Source organism: Pipistrellus hanaki, assembly GCF_964339955.1.
Source record: "Pipistrellus hanaki genome assembly, chromosome: 6".
Taxonomy (NCBI): Eukaryota; Metazoa; Chordata; class Mammalia; order Chiroptera; family Vespertilionidae; genus Pipistrellus; species Pipistrellus hanaki.
Window position 1 is genome coordinate 80799316 of NC_140508.1, and position 13507 is coordinate 80812822.

General features: G+C 41.0%; 1 protein-coding gene across 26 annotated transcripts in view; it reads right to left on the reverse strand.

Annotated features, from left to right (window-relative positions):
* FHOD3 (formin homology 2 domain containing 3) overlaps positions 1-13507 on the reverse strand; it is a 334599-nt gene that overhangs the window by 184996 nt on the left and 136096 nt on the right. For all 26 annotated transcript variants that reach the window (XM_084888812.1, XM_084888811.1, XM_084888807.1 and 23 more), the window contains exons 4-5: positions 7696-7763; positions 1589-1694 (exon numbers count right to left, since the gene is read on the reverse strand). In XM_084888812.1, coding sequence (XP_084744938.1) covers positions 1589-1694; positions 7696-7763 — 174 coding nt within the window. The remainder of the gene's footprint in view (positions 1-1588; positions 1695-7695; positions 7764-13507) is intronic.

Genomic DNA, 13507 nt, shown 5'->3' on the forward strand with positions numbered 1-13507 from the left:
TGGGACATGAGGGTGAGAATCAAGGCTTGCACCATCTCCTCAGACACAGAAAGACAGCTGCATTGGAAAGCAACCATGCGGGACAATGTTCTGGTTCATTTGTCTACACACCCCACAAATGTTTCCACATAAATGTCTTAATTATATGGCGGGCAGAAATCCTTCAATGCACCCACAGAGCCTGTCTACTGACAACTTGTCATGAGGATCCATCACAAACCCAGGAGAAAACTGAAGTTCAACCAAATGAGACAGCTCCTTCGTCTTACAAACACCATGAACTGGAAAAGCCAGAGGCGGGGAAGCTCGCTTGCACACACACATTTGGAATTTACCAAGGGAATAGGAACCACTCACACTGACTTGAAAATATGTCCTTAATTTTTTTTTAAATGAGCCCTAGGTTTTCTCTTTTGCTTTTGCCTCTTGTGACAGTGGCTCTCCAGGACTAGGGAAAAGGGAGTTCAGAACATCAGGACACGTCTCAGGGTAAAACGCAACTGGAACTGTGGCAGATAGCTCCATTTTGCCTGTCTCCAACTAACCATGGGCACTCGATATTAAGTCAGCCATTGCATGTATTTTTCCTTCATCCGAGGGAAAGGAAAGGAAGGTTTTTTCCTTATAGGATCACAGAAGAGGGCACATGTGCAGAAGAGGGGCTAAGCCTACATTGACTTGGCTGTGCCCCAGTGCCTGGGCATGACCCCAATGTGACCGCATACCAGCAAAACTGATTTTATTAGACAAACATTCTAGCTCCTGGCATCTTAGATTTTTTTAGCTGCAAAATTAGGATAATATTAAACTATGTTAAATTTCTCTTATGATAGGTCAAAACTATTGATAACAGTGATTTCATATGGTCCGACCTAGTTATTCCCACCTTAATACATTCACAGGTTTTCTTATAGGATCAAATAACATTGGGGTTTATATGAAGGGGCATCAAAAAAAAAAAAAAAAAAAACCCTGTAACTATGAAAAGAGCATTAGCTTTATGAGCTGGAACAATAATCACCACTCCCAACTCCACATGTGCATTGCTTTATAAAAATTAAATCATGGAGGGAGATATCAGAATTGCTTCTTATGATGCAAATTCCTGGGAGCACCCCAGACATAGCGAGTCAGGAGCAGAAGGATCTGCCCGGCGAGGAATGTGCACTCTGACACGTGCTCTGGTGGTAACTCAAGTTGGAGAAAATACTTTTCCCGGAAAGAAATGGGCCTCTTTGGATTTGGGTGGCTTTCTGCTGAAATGCAGACTTTGCCAAAGCCACTTAGTGTGTCCCCTTCTTCACCATAAAAAAGATTACAAAGAACCTAGTTCATAGTACATCCTTTTTTCTTAAGAGCCAGAAAAGATTTCATATGAAAGTTAGTAATATTAGCTCAGTCGCTAATTCTTCAAAATTGATGAGGCTTGATGAAGGTGTCATCTTTTGCTACAGGGTGGTTTCATCATCTTACTCCTAATCCAAGCCTTTTTAAAAGTTCTGGGTGTTGAACTTCCTGGAGAAAACCCTCCCTCCCCCCGCCTCCTTTGCAGCAGGGGCTGGCTGCTGCATGGCCCGTGGGAACTTACCCCTCAGGATGTAGTTCTGATAGTTCTGGTCGGCCTCAGCTCCCACCTTGATCAAACAGGTCAGACCTTCAGCCACCACAAATTCATGCACCAAATCCTTGTCATCCTGGCAGGAGAGGAGAGAAAAAAATTAACTGATGAACAAAATAGATCCAGAGACAATAGAACCAGAGAACAGACTGACAAATTTCAGAGGGGAGGTGAAGGTGGGGGTTGGGGAGGTGAGATCAACTGGGAAACTTATATGCATACTAGAGCCCCGGTGCACAAAATTTGTGCATGGTAGGGTCCCTAGGCCCGGCTGGCAATCAAGGCTGATCTGTGGGTAATTGGTGGGGCAATCGGGGAGTGGTGCCCACTGGCTCGGGGCAGCTCTTGCATTGAGCATCTGCCCCCTGGTGGTAGGTAAGTGTTCATCATAGCGACTGGTCGTTCCACAGTTCAGTCGATTTGCATATTAGGCTTTTATTATATAGGATATGCATAGCACAAGGACACAGACAATAGTGTGGTGAAGGTTTGGTAGGGGCAAGTGTGGGGAGGAGGGGGGTCAATGGGAAAAAAACAATAACAACAAAAACTAAGGAAACATCTGTAATACTTTCAACCATAAAGATAAAATTTTTTAAAAAGACACATGAATGAAAAAAAAAACCACAAACTTCAAATCCTGTCCCGGTCCATCCTCCATGCAGACTGTGCTGTTAAAACTATGCACAAGCCTTTGAAGCCAGACCGACCCTGAGATTGTTCTGCTCTATTCAAATGAAGCATCTCAACTGCTGCCAGAGGAATTTTACAACCAGTCTTCGCATTGTTGTTTGCCAAAGACCCAGGATTGCCTTCTGGGCAATCTAATAAAGATAAAGCAAGCGAATCCCTGACTGTCAGGAATATTTATAGCGTTCTGTTTCTCATTCTTCAAAAACCAGCCAGCTCTGCACCCTCACGGGTCCCTAGGCATGAGCCACATGAAGCTTGCTGCGTTTAACAGAGGGAGCATCCAACAGCAGCACAGACCATCGAGTGAATGGTTCAAAACCCCCTGAAACCTCCTTAAGGCCTTAGAAATGGTATCAGAACATAAGGAAGCAGACTCTCCATCTCCTGAGCTGTGGGCTTGCCAGGCCAGCATGAGGCAGAGCACAGTTCCCTGCATGGATCTGGAATAGAGTGCCACCCTCCCGAAGAGCCACTGTGGGTGTCCTGCAGCCCTGCTCACAGAAGGCAGGCCAGGGAAGGAACCTCGAGGTCATCGACTCAGTAGTTCACAAAGAGAGGTCTCCAGACCCATGGGGAGCAAAAGGGTCACCTGGGAGTTCTACCCCTGACTTACCTGTTAGGAAATTTGCAGTGGAGCCCAGGGTCCTGTGGCTACCACGCCCTCCAGGTGATTGGGAGGTGCACAGATGGGCCTCAGCCCACTTAGGATCATCTGGGAGCTTTGAAAAGGAAGAGGAAGCAGGACCCTTCCCCGGAGGACTTAACCAGAATTTCTGTGAGGGAGGCCCAGCTTTGCTATTAAATGCCCCAGGAAATCCTAAAGGCCGACCAGTTCAAGAACCACTGATCTAATCCTCCCTTCTCTTTATAGATCAATACTCAAGAGTGAGAGTGGCCAAGGCACCGATGTCCCTCGCCCTCCCCCAGGGCACCCTTTCCTCTGGTAGCCACCTCTGTGCAAATGTAGGAGAGGGATCTTCCTTCTACTGCTGTGGGAGATTCCCTCGGTCGGGCAGTGCCTTGTCTCAAACACAACCAGGATAAGGCTGGAACATTCTTGTTCAATTATAACAACCGAGCAAAACTAAAAAAAAAAAAAAAAAAAAACCTAAAAAAAAAAACCCCTCAGTGATGTAAATAGTAGAAAGCTTAATGGAATAATGGAAGGTTACTCTTCTAGGAATGGTCAGCAACCCTGGTTGATCTCCAAAAAAAGAAAAAATAATGTAGGCGCACTGGCACACTCCTCCAGTCTCTCCGTTAAATCAGCCCCTCGTTTGGATTTTACGGCATTTTCCAATTATACGGATGGAGGGCGTGAGCTCAATGTGGGCAGGCCAGGCCTGGGCTCCCTTTGAACCAAGAAAGCGCTCCCCGCGTTCACAGGGCACCGGGGGAGGGGGAGCAGGCCTGTGCCCCGGAGGGGTAATGAGAGACAGCTGTGTTAGTTCAGACTTGAAGATAATCATGGCTTTGGAAAGCAAGAGAAAATGGGACAATATCATGAGTTTTTGGAAAATTACTTTACACTCCTATGTAGAAAGGAAATAAAAAATAATTCTCTCTCCATCCCATATCCTTTTCCACCAGCATATGTGAAAAGTGAACATTTAGATGAGCTCATGTCTAGTCAGAAGGTTTTTCCAAGCATGTAACAATGTTTATTACTTTTAACTAAAACTAGATTCACACATGACTTCATGGTGAAAAAGTGAGAACAAGCTCTCAAGAAACCACTCAAGCTAATCACTAATATTAATATCGGGTTGACTGTCTGGAAAAAGTACCTAGAAAAAAACACTGGACAGAGGAGATGGTGTTTATAAAAATAATTCAGAACCCAGAGTAAACGGTATGCACATATGTAGATAAGGCACTGTAGGAACTAAAAATGTATGGATAGTAAATGTGGAGAGTATCTTCCAAATCGGCAATGTACTAGCTTTTAAAACACATATCCTAAAATATATAGGCACTAATAAGTGGTTCTTGAAACAACAAGAATGAAATCAAAATGTTAACACTAACGAATAAGTGATTACACTGCATTTCAGAATATTCTACCAGAGTCATGCATTAACCTGTGATCATTTTTTAATGCATATTAGTCAAGGAATATGCAATGCAATCCAAATGGGCAATGGCTCGAATTGTTGTTGTTGTTGTTTACCCCCTAATTCCAAATAGAACCTCCACACCTATAAAACACAAGGGATGATGGAGAGGCAGGCTCATGGGTGTGAGAAGCGATCGAGGTCCCAGACAGCTTACGACCTGTGTAACCCATTCAATCCCCAATGCATCCTTGCTCTGTGGTTTACAGCTGTTTTGTGTGCACATGGGTGGTCTTCCAGACAGGTTATAAACTTCTAGTGGCAAACACCTTCTCCCTTGCCTACGAGCTGTGGACAAAGGCTGCTTAAAAACATTTGCTTAATGAATAAACAGTAGAAACAGCATCCCTGAGAATCCCGAGCCAACACTACAGAACAGGTGTGGTGAGGGGATCTGCTATAAGACCCCAAACATATTTGTTTTCTTTTTTTAACTTTTCACCATAGAAAACTTTAAACATATTCAAAATAAGACAGAATAATTTAGTGAACCCCTGGTGCCAATCAAGTCAGACCAATCCTGTTTCTTCTGTCACACCCCCAGTCTGTTGTCATATTAATTTGAAGCAAATCCCAGACATCACATCATTTAATCCATAAGTATTCCAATATGTATCTCCAAAATAGGAACTCTTTAAAATTATGTACTCATAATAAAAAAAATAATACTTTCTTATGTTATCAAATGTCCAGTCAGTGACCAGATTTCTGTCTCATAAATACTGTTTTCTTACAATTTGTGTCAGGATCCAAATAAGATCCACATGTGGCAATTAGTTGATATAAATTTTAAATGTATTTTAATTCGTCTCTCTTTTTTCCCCCTTGAAATTTATGTGTTGAAGAAAGTAGGTCATTTGCCCACAGTCTGGGTTTTGTTGATTACACGCCTGTGGTGTAGTGTAACAAGCACTTCTGTCCTGGATCATTTATTCACTGGTTATTGCACATAGAGCATGATCAGCTCCAGGATTGACTTTGTTGACTTGACCACATCATTGATGGTAGTGTTTCCATGGACGCATATAGCATTTGGTTGTTTCTCTTCATTGTCACATCAGCAGCAGTAGCTGCTCAGACCTATCTATCCATTCATTCATTAGGGGTTATAAAATCAGGTTATTCTAATTATGTCCCTCCTTATTACTTCTTAGCTAGAATATTTTTATGCATAAAACTTCACTTCAATGACTATTTGATTATCCTAAAATTCACATAGAAAGAGGTAAATATGAGATTCTAAAACTATCCATTTTGAGCTAGAAACTAGCATTTTCCAATGGTGAACAATCCATTGAGTTTATTTTTTTCTAGTATCATGATGAACTCATCAATGCAAATACATGGTGTTTTTAACTCATTGAAATTATCAACCTTATTGGTGCTTACATTGTCCCATCTTTGGTGAACCAGTGGGAGACTTTTTAAGCAATAATCCTAGTAGTATTTGACAGCTTCCTTGCTGTCCATTAAAAAGGACCCAAGTTTAGCCAAAGCCAGTTTGGCTCAGGGGATAGAGCATTGGCCTGCGGACTGAAGGGTCCCGGGTTCGATTCCAGTCAAGGGCACTTACCTTGGTTACAGGCACATCCCCAGTGGGTTGTGCAGGAGGCAGCTGGTCGATCTATCTCTCTCATCGATGTTTCTAACTCTCTGTCCCTCTCAATTCCTCTCTGTGTAAAATCAATAAAATACATTTTAAAAAAAGAAAAATAAAGAAACAAATGTCATATCCTATGAAAGACACATCTTCAAAATGCTTAAAGAAAGCTGTCATTTTTAAAAAATAATAAAATAAATAAATAAATAAAAATAAAAGGACCAAAGTTTATTTTACCCATTTCCTTCTCCAGACTTAGAATCAGCTGTTTCTCCAAAGAGCTGTGCTTCCTCTCAGTATTTTAAGACCACAGTCTTGCTGCTTTGGGTGCTTTTGGCTAATGGGTTGATCATTGCTTCTAGTCCTTTTCCATAAACAGAGCTAGAAATGTGCTTATTTGCTTGTTTGGTTGTTAAATTAATATGCAACGTGGGTTCAGTCTGATTTTTCCAGTTCAGGAATACAGAGCTTTTAAATTAACCTCTTCTAATTTTCTATCTTTTTTCTACCTCACACCAAGAATCCCAATCCCTAAGAATTCTAAGAATGACAAAATTGGGATAACTCTACACCCACACAGTGTCAGAATAACAATGCCAACATTACCACCACCACCATGATTACTGTAAACATGAAAACAGTGCATTTGTGTGTGTGTGTGTGTGTGTGTGTGTGTGTGTGTGTGTGTGATTCAAGATGCATAAATTACAGTATTTAAAGTCACTTAGAATAGCTATTCTTCCATCAACTGGATACTCAACAAGGTGAACATAAGTTTTGAAAGAAGTCAAAGCTGAACAACAGAAACACAGGCAGACAGAGGGACTGCATGAGTCAGGGTGAGGAGGGGCATGGGCATGCCTCTGGGGACACAGTGAAGTCCAGCTCCACAGTCAGGGATCTGAGTTTGAGAGAGGATGTCATGGAGGGTGAAGAAGTTTTGCTTTGTTCATCTGAGGAACAGGGATACCAGTTGAATTCGTGGGAGGTGGAGCTTTGGGACAATGAGTCAGTGAAGCACTGACTAAATTAGAGACAGGGAGGACATAAGACAGACATCTGTTAGACTATTCGGGTTGCCCAGCCCATTCATTGATTGCTTGAGTGGCACCAGACACTGTGCGAGGCCTCAGAGACACAGCAATGGAACCCCGCGAGCTCCCAGATGACGGACTCCCACAAGTGCCCGAAGTATGGTAAGGTCCATACCATAAGCACAGATGGCACCAGGGGTATTCAGAGGGACCATGACTGTGGTGAGGGGCAAAAATGCAGAAGAGAGAAGGCACAGATGGCTTCCAGAGTGCAATCGCAGGCAGAACTTAGGATGTAGCCAAGGACAGCAAGGTGTGAACAGAAGTAGGTCCAGAAGGGTCTCCATGTTATACTGAGAAATCCAGAGGTAATCCAGAAGGCTATGAGGAACCAGCAAGAGAATGACACCCCCAAACCCTCTGGTGGGAAGTGGGAGAAGAGATGGAGCTGGGGAGGCCCAAAAGCAGGCAGTGTCTGTAGACAGCTGTTTCAATTTTTCTGAGATGCACACTGAGGACAATGACAAGATGGTTTACACTGAGGCAGACAGTAACAATAAAAGGCAGATCCTGGTCTGCATCTCACTCCACAGCAGTGCAGAAACAGAACCCGAGAGTACTTTCTTCCCCTCTTACCTGAAATATCTGCTTCAGGGAGAAAAGGGCCCTTCTTAAATCTCGTCCACTGGAGTTGTACAGTTTTTCTGAAGGAAAGAAACAAGATATAAAATTAACTTATAATTGATTCAACAGATGGTAAAAACAGAGAGAGGATATGAACAATTACAGAATTTCCACTGGAAAGGTGAGTAAACCGAATCCATTTCATTTAGGATACAGGCCTCACCTCCAATAGACCAAAAACAGTCTGGGCTGTTACAGGTGGGAGGACAGGAAGTCTTGGGGGGCCCTGGTGAGTTATAGAGAATGATGCCCAGATTTGCACCCTTAGCCAACACCCTCCCTCTCTCCAGCTCTCTATGTCCAGCTCTTTATAGACAACTACACTTGATGGTGAACGATATCTAAAAAATAACAGCTAAAACTGAATTCACCCTCCACCCTTCCTTGCCTCACAGCCCCTGTCCCACCATGCTCTCCGGCTCCAGTATAAATCATTCTGGGACTATGCTGAGAAAGCTTTTCAGTGCCACCTTTTCCCTGGGGGCTGATGGTCGCCTTGAGAGACCCAAGGGAAGTGGCCCTCAAGGTTTGACTGGCTCCTTCGATGACAGGAGCCCAGCTGCAGCTGTGCCTGTACCAGAGCTCTCCCTCATGTTCAAGGATGGGCCCTGGCTCTGAGCAAAGCAGGTGGAGGAGCCCTGGCTCTATATTTACTGGTTCAAGACTTCTTCAACTCTACAATGGATCACATTTAGCATTTGCTGGTTAGGCCAGGCCTTGTGAATAAGGAGGCGAACTTGACCCAGGACTCAGCCTCCCAAGGTCACAATGCAACAGGATACACAGGTGAGTAATCCAAAGTTACTAGCAGAGAGAATCCCTCTTTATAAGGTATGGAGGCCTGCATTAGACTTTCTGCCATGTATCACCGGACAACAAGCAGAACTCTGCCTTCCATGGATTCACAACATCACCTCCCTCTCTTAGTTACCAGCAATCTGTCATGGCTTCTGATTCTAAGGAATGAAAATGGTTACTTATGTTCTGAGTGCTAAGGTTTTAGTACTTTATGCCATTGTTGAAACAATCCCTTTTTTAAAAAAAAAATAGGGGTTAAGCATGTTAGAAAATAATTAGCAAGAATGACAATATTTTGTTGGAGATTTTTACATGTTTAGTCATGAGCAATATGGATCTGCAGCTTTCTTATAATGAGGTTGACAATGAAGCAATGTTGACCTCTTCAGCTGGAAGTATTCACTCCTTTTCTGCTTTCAGAAAGAGTTTGTTTAACCTTGGTGCTATTTCTTCCTTAAATGTTTGGCAGAATTCTCCAGTGAAGACACCTACGGCTGAAATATTTTTTATTGTTGGGAAGTTTTCAACTTTAAATTCAATATTTTTTCTATTAAGATAGGGCTATTCTGATTATCTATTTCTTTTTGAATGAGCTTTGGTAATTTGTGTCTTTTAAGGAATTTCTCTGTTTCACCTAAGTTATTAAATGTACAGGCATAAATCTGTTCATAATATTCCCTATTATCCTTTTATTGACTATAAGAATCTCCTCTCTTTTGTCTATGATATTGGTAATGTGTTACTTCCCTCCTTCTCACTTAGTTAAATTGGCTACAGATGTATCAATCGTATTGATCTTTTCAAAGAATCAGCTTTTTATTTCATTGTTTTTTTTCATTGTTTTTCTGACTTCTATTTCACTGGTTATGTTCTTCCCTCTGCCAGTTTTTGGTTTAATTTGCCTTTTATTTTCCAGTTTCCTAAGATGGAAACTTAAATAATTGATTTAGACCTTTCTTCTGTTCTAATGTAAGTATAAAATGCTATAAATTTCTGAGCACTGCTTTACCTACATTCCACAAATTTTGATATATTGTGTTTTCATTTTCATTTGATTCAAAATTAAATCAAGTTTGCATATTTCATTCAATTCAAAAGGGAATAACTTAATCCTGTGATTTTTTTTTTAACTCTGATATAGTTAAGTACTATGTTGCTAACCTTCCAAATATTTGGGAATTTTCCAGAGTTCTTTCGGTTACTGATTTTTTTTAGTTTAATTGCTCTATGCTGAGAACTTTACATAGCAATTACTAAAATTTATTAAGGTTGACTTTATGGCCCAGAATTTTTTTTTTATCTTGGTAAATGTCTAATGTACACATGGGGGAAAAATGTGTATTCTGCTGTTATTGGGTAGGCTGTTCCATAAATACCCACTAGGTCACATTGAATGACAGTGTTCCTGAGGTCTTCTATTCTTACTGAATTTCTGTTTACCCGTTGAAATCAACTATTATCATGGATTATCTATTTCTTCTTTCAGCTTCATGTGTTTTGCTTTAGGTCCCTTGAAGTTCTGTTGGAAGGTGCATTCACAGTTAAGGTTGCTACGGCTTTCAGGTGAACTGACTTTTACCATTATGTAACGCCTTTCTTCCTCGATATTCCTTGTTTAAAGCCCACTTTCCTAATATCTTCTAATGTGAATACGGTCACGTAGTGTGTGGTTAGTGTTTTTAAGGGTGTATTTTTTCCATCCTTTTTATATTTAACCTGTCTATGTAGAGTCTCTAGTACATATGTTTGAAACTTGTTTCTGTCCAATCTGACAATCTCTATCTTCACTGGTCTGCATTCACTGTGTTTTAACCTCTAGGACATCATCAATGATGCCCTATGTGGCCCAGAACAGAGATGCCCGGGGAGGCCTGACCCCAGGGGGCCTCTTTCCCTTTGATAAGAAACATCCTTGTACAAACACCAGTGATATCTTTGAGTGGAACCATAGAAAGAACTCTCCCCTTTCTCTTTTGCCATGACTTTTAATTATAACAAACTAGAATTTCTACTCAGGGAGTAAGTATTTTGCATTCCAATTGTCTTTAACTTTTTTAAAAATTATATTTTATTGATCTTTTACAGAGAGGAAGGGAGAGAGATAGAGAGCTAGAAACATCGATGAGAAACATCGACCAGCTGCCTCTTGCACAGCCCCTACTGGGGATGTGCCCGCAACCAAGGTACATGCCCTGGACCAGAATCGAACCTGGGACCTTTCAGTCCGCAGACCGACACTCTATCCACTGAGCCAAACCAGTTTCGGCTGTCTTTAACTTTTAAAAAATACTTATAATTATCTCTTTTACTTCAATAATTGTTGATTCCAAACAATGCTGAATAATAAAATAGTATGGCTCACAAATAAAAATTATTTCTTTTATGTGAGAAAATTAACACTACAGACTTCAGAGAGAGAGATTCATAGGTTTTCCCCATACAGGTTTTTGTTCTTTTAAGACATTGTGGATGGATCACGAGAATTCTAGTTTCATATTACACAGTGTTTTACAAAGTATCATACTTTAAAAAGATATTAGCTTGTAAGAACATGTAATAAATAACTTCAAAATAAAATGGGTATTTAATTTTAAAGCGTGTCTTTAACATTTATGTAAAACCTTTTTTGTACTTGTTCAATAGAAACTTATCTGGCCACTGGGTAAAGCCAGCAATAAAACTACTGGTCTGCCATATGTTAATATTAAAGCTCAAAAGATCAGCTAAACTACATAAGAATATTATGTATTCTGCTTAAACGACCTTTAAAACACTTTTACTATTTATTTTTTTATTTTTTATTTTTTTAATCCTCTCCCTTGATTTTCAGACAGAGTAGGAGGGATGGAGAGAGAGGGGGAAAGAGAGGAAGAGAAAAAAGGAGGGAGGGAGGAGGGAGAGAGGGAGAGAGAAACATTGATTGCCTCCTGCCCAAGCCCCAACTATGACCAGGGATTGAACCCACAATTGAGGTTCGTGCCCTTGAGTGAAAATCAAACTCGAGACCCTTTGAACCACAGGCTGATGCTCTAACCACTGAGAAAAACCAGCCAGGACTAAAACACTTCGTTTTTTTTAATTCCATAGCTACAAAGCACTAGATGAGGTCTAGACCAGAAATCCTTCCATCTGGCATCTAAACTGTAGCTTTTTTAAAAAAATGGCCGAAGCCGGTTTGGCTCAGTGGTAGAGCGTCGGTCTGCGGACTGAAAGGTCCCGGTTTGATTCTGGTCAAGGGCATGTACATTGGTTGCGGGCACATCCCCGGTAGGGGGTGTGCAAGAGGCAGTTGGTTTAAGTTTCTCTCTCATCAACGTTTCTGGCTCTCTATCTCTCTCCCTTCCTCTCTGTAAAAAATCAATAAAATATATATTTTTAAAAAATCTTAAAAAAATGATAATGAAGTTTTATTTTTATGGACAAAGATACTCTCTCCCAAAGTACTGCAAACCTTCCCTTTTCCTATGCAACCAACACTAACAAAACGTCATATGAGAACAATACTGGAGCTATCATCATTGTGATTGACATTCAAATGACCAAGTACTCATTCAAAGAGATATTGCCCCAAACTATTGATTTTTGGGAAAGATAATTGATATTCTCTCTCTTCAAAGAACCAATATCATGGTGTAAAGTGAAACTAGAGTGCTTAATTAAAACAAATTTTTCATCTATACCCTACCTGGCTCGTTCTGTTGATCCTTATTTTTTATTTTAAATTATAGTTCACATGCAATATTGTATTCGTTTCAGGTGTACAAATAGTGATCAGGCATTTATATACCTTAGAAAGTAATCACCATGCTAAGTCTAATAGCCATCTGTCACTGTACACACTCATTACAATATTATTGACTATATTCCCTATGCTATACATTACATCATCATGACTAATTTTATAACTGATAATTTGTACTTCTTAATCTCCTTCACCTTTTTGCCCCTCCCCCCACTCTGTGCCATCTGACAACCATCAGTTTGTTCTCTGTATCTATGAGTTTGTTTCTGTTTAGTTTTGTTTGTTCATTTGTTTTGTTTGGTTAGAGCACATGTGTCAAACACAAGGCCTGCGGGCCAAATCCGGCCGGCCAGGCCTTGCAATGTGGCCCGCACCGCGCTGTCATCACTGCGCTCCGCTGTCAGTTTATGACATTGTCAGTTTATGACTGTTCAGTAAACCATTCGGCCCGCGATTTAGGCTGGATTTTAGATTTTGGCCCCTTCTCTGATTGAGTTCGACACCCCTAGGTTAGAGTCACCATATAAGTGAAATCATTGTATCTGTCTATCTCTACCTGACTTATTTCACCCATGTGGTCATAAATGACAAGATTTGCTTCTCTTTTTTGGCTGAGAAATATTCCACAGCTTCTTTATCCATTCATCTACCAATAGCTAGGTTGCTTCCCTCTCTTGGCTGTTGTAAATGATGCTGCAATGAACACAGGGGTACATGTATCTTTTCAAATTAGTGTTTTCATTTTCTTCAGCTAAATGCCTGGAAGTGGGATTGCTGAGTCATATGGTGATTTTTTAAGAGGACTCTCCATACCATTTTCCATAATGGTTGCACCAGTCTACAATCCTCACCAGCACTTATTCTTTGTAGTCTTTCTCATAATAGACATTCTGGCACAATGAGATCTCATTGTGGTTTTGATTGTATTTCCCTGATGCTTAGTGATGTTGAGCATCTTTTCATATGTCAGTGGGCCATCTGTGTGTCTTGTTCTGTTGATTTTAACATGCATTTTAAGAGACACCACCGTTTACCAAGAGATTAGGAAGGACTAGGGATGGAGGATGTTGGTAAGTGACATATAATTTGTCATTTTATGAGACACACAATTCCTGCTGGTAGAAAAGGAGCCAGCAGATGTTTCACCACTGCAGATACTGCAGTCAAACCAAAGACTGCTGATAGCCCTTTGATGTGGCTCAAGAGAAGCCTCCAGCCAAAACC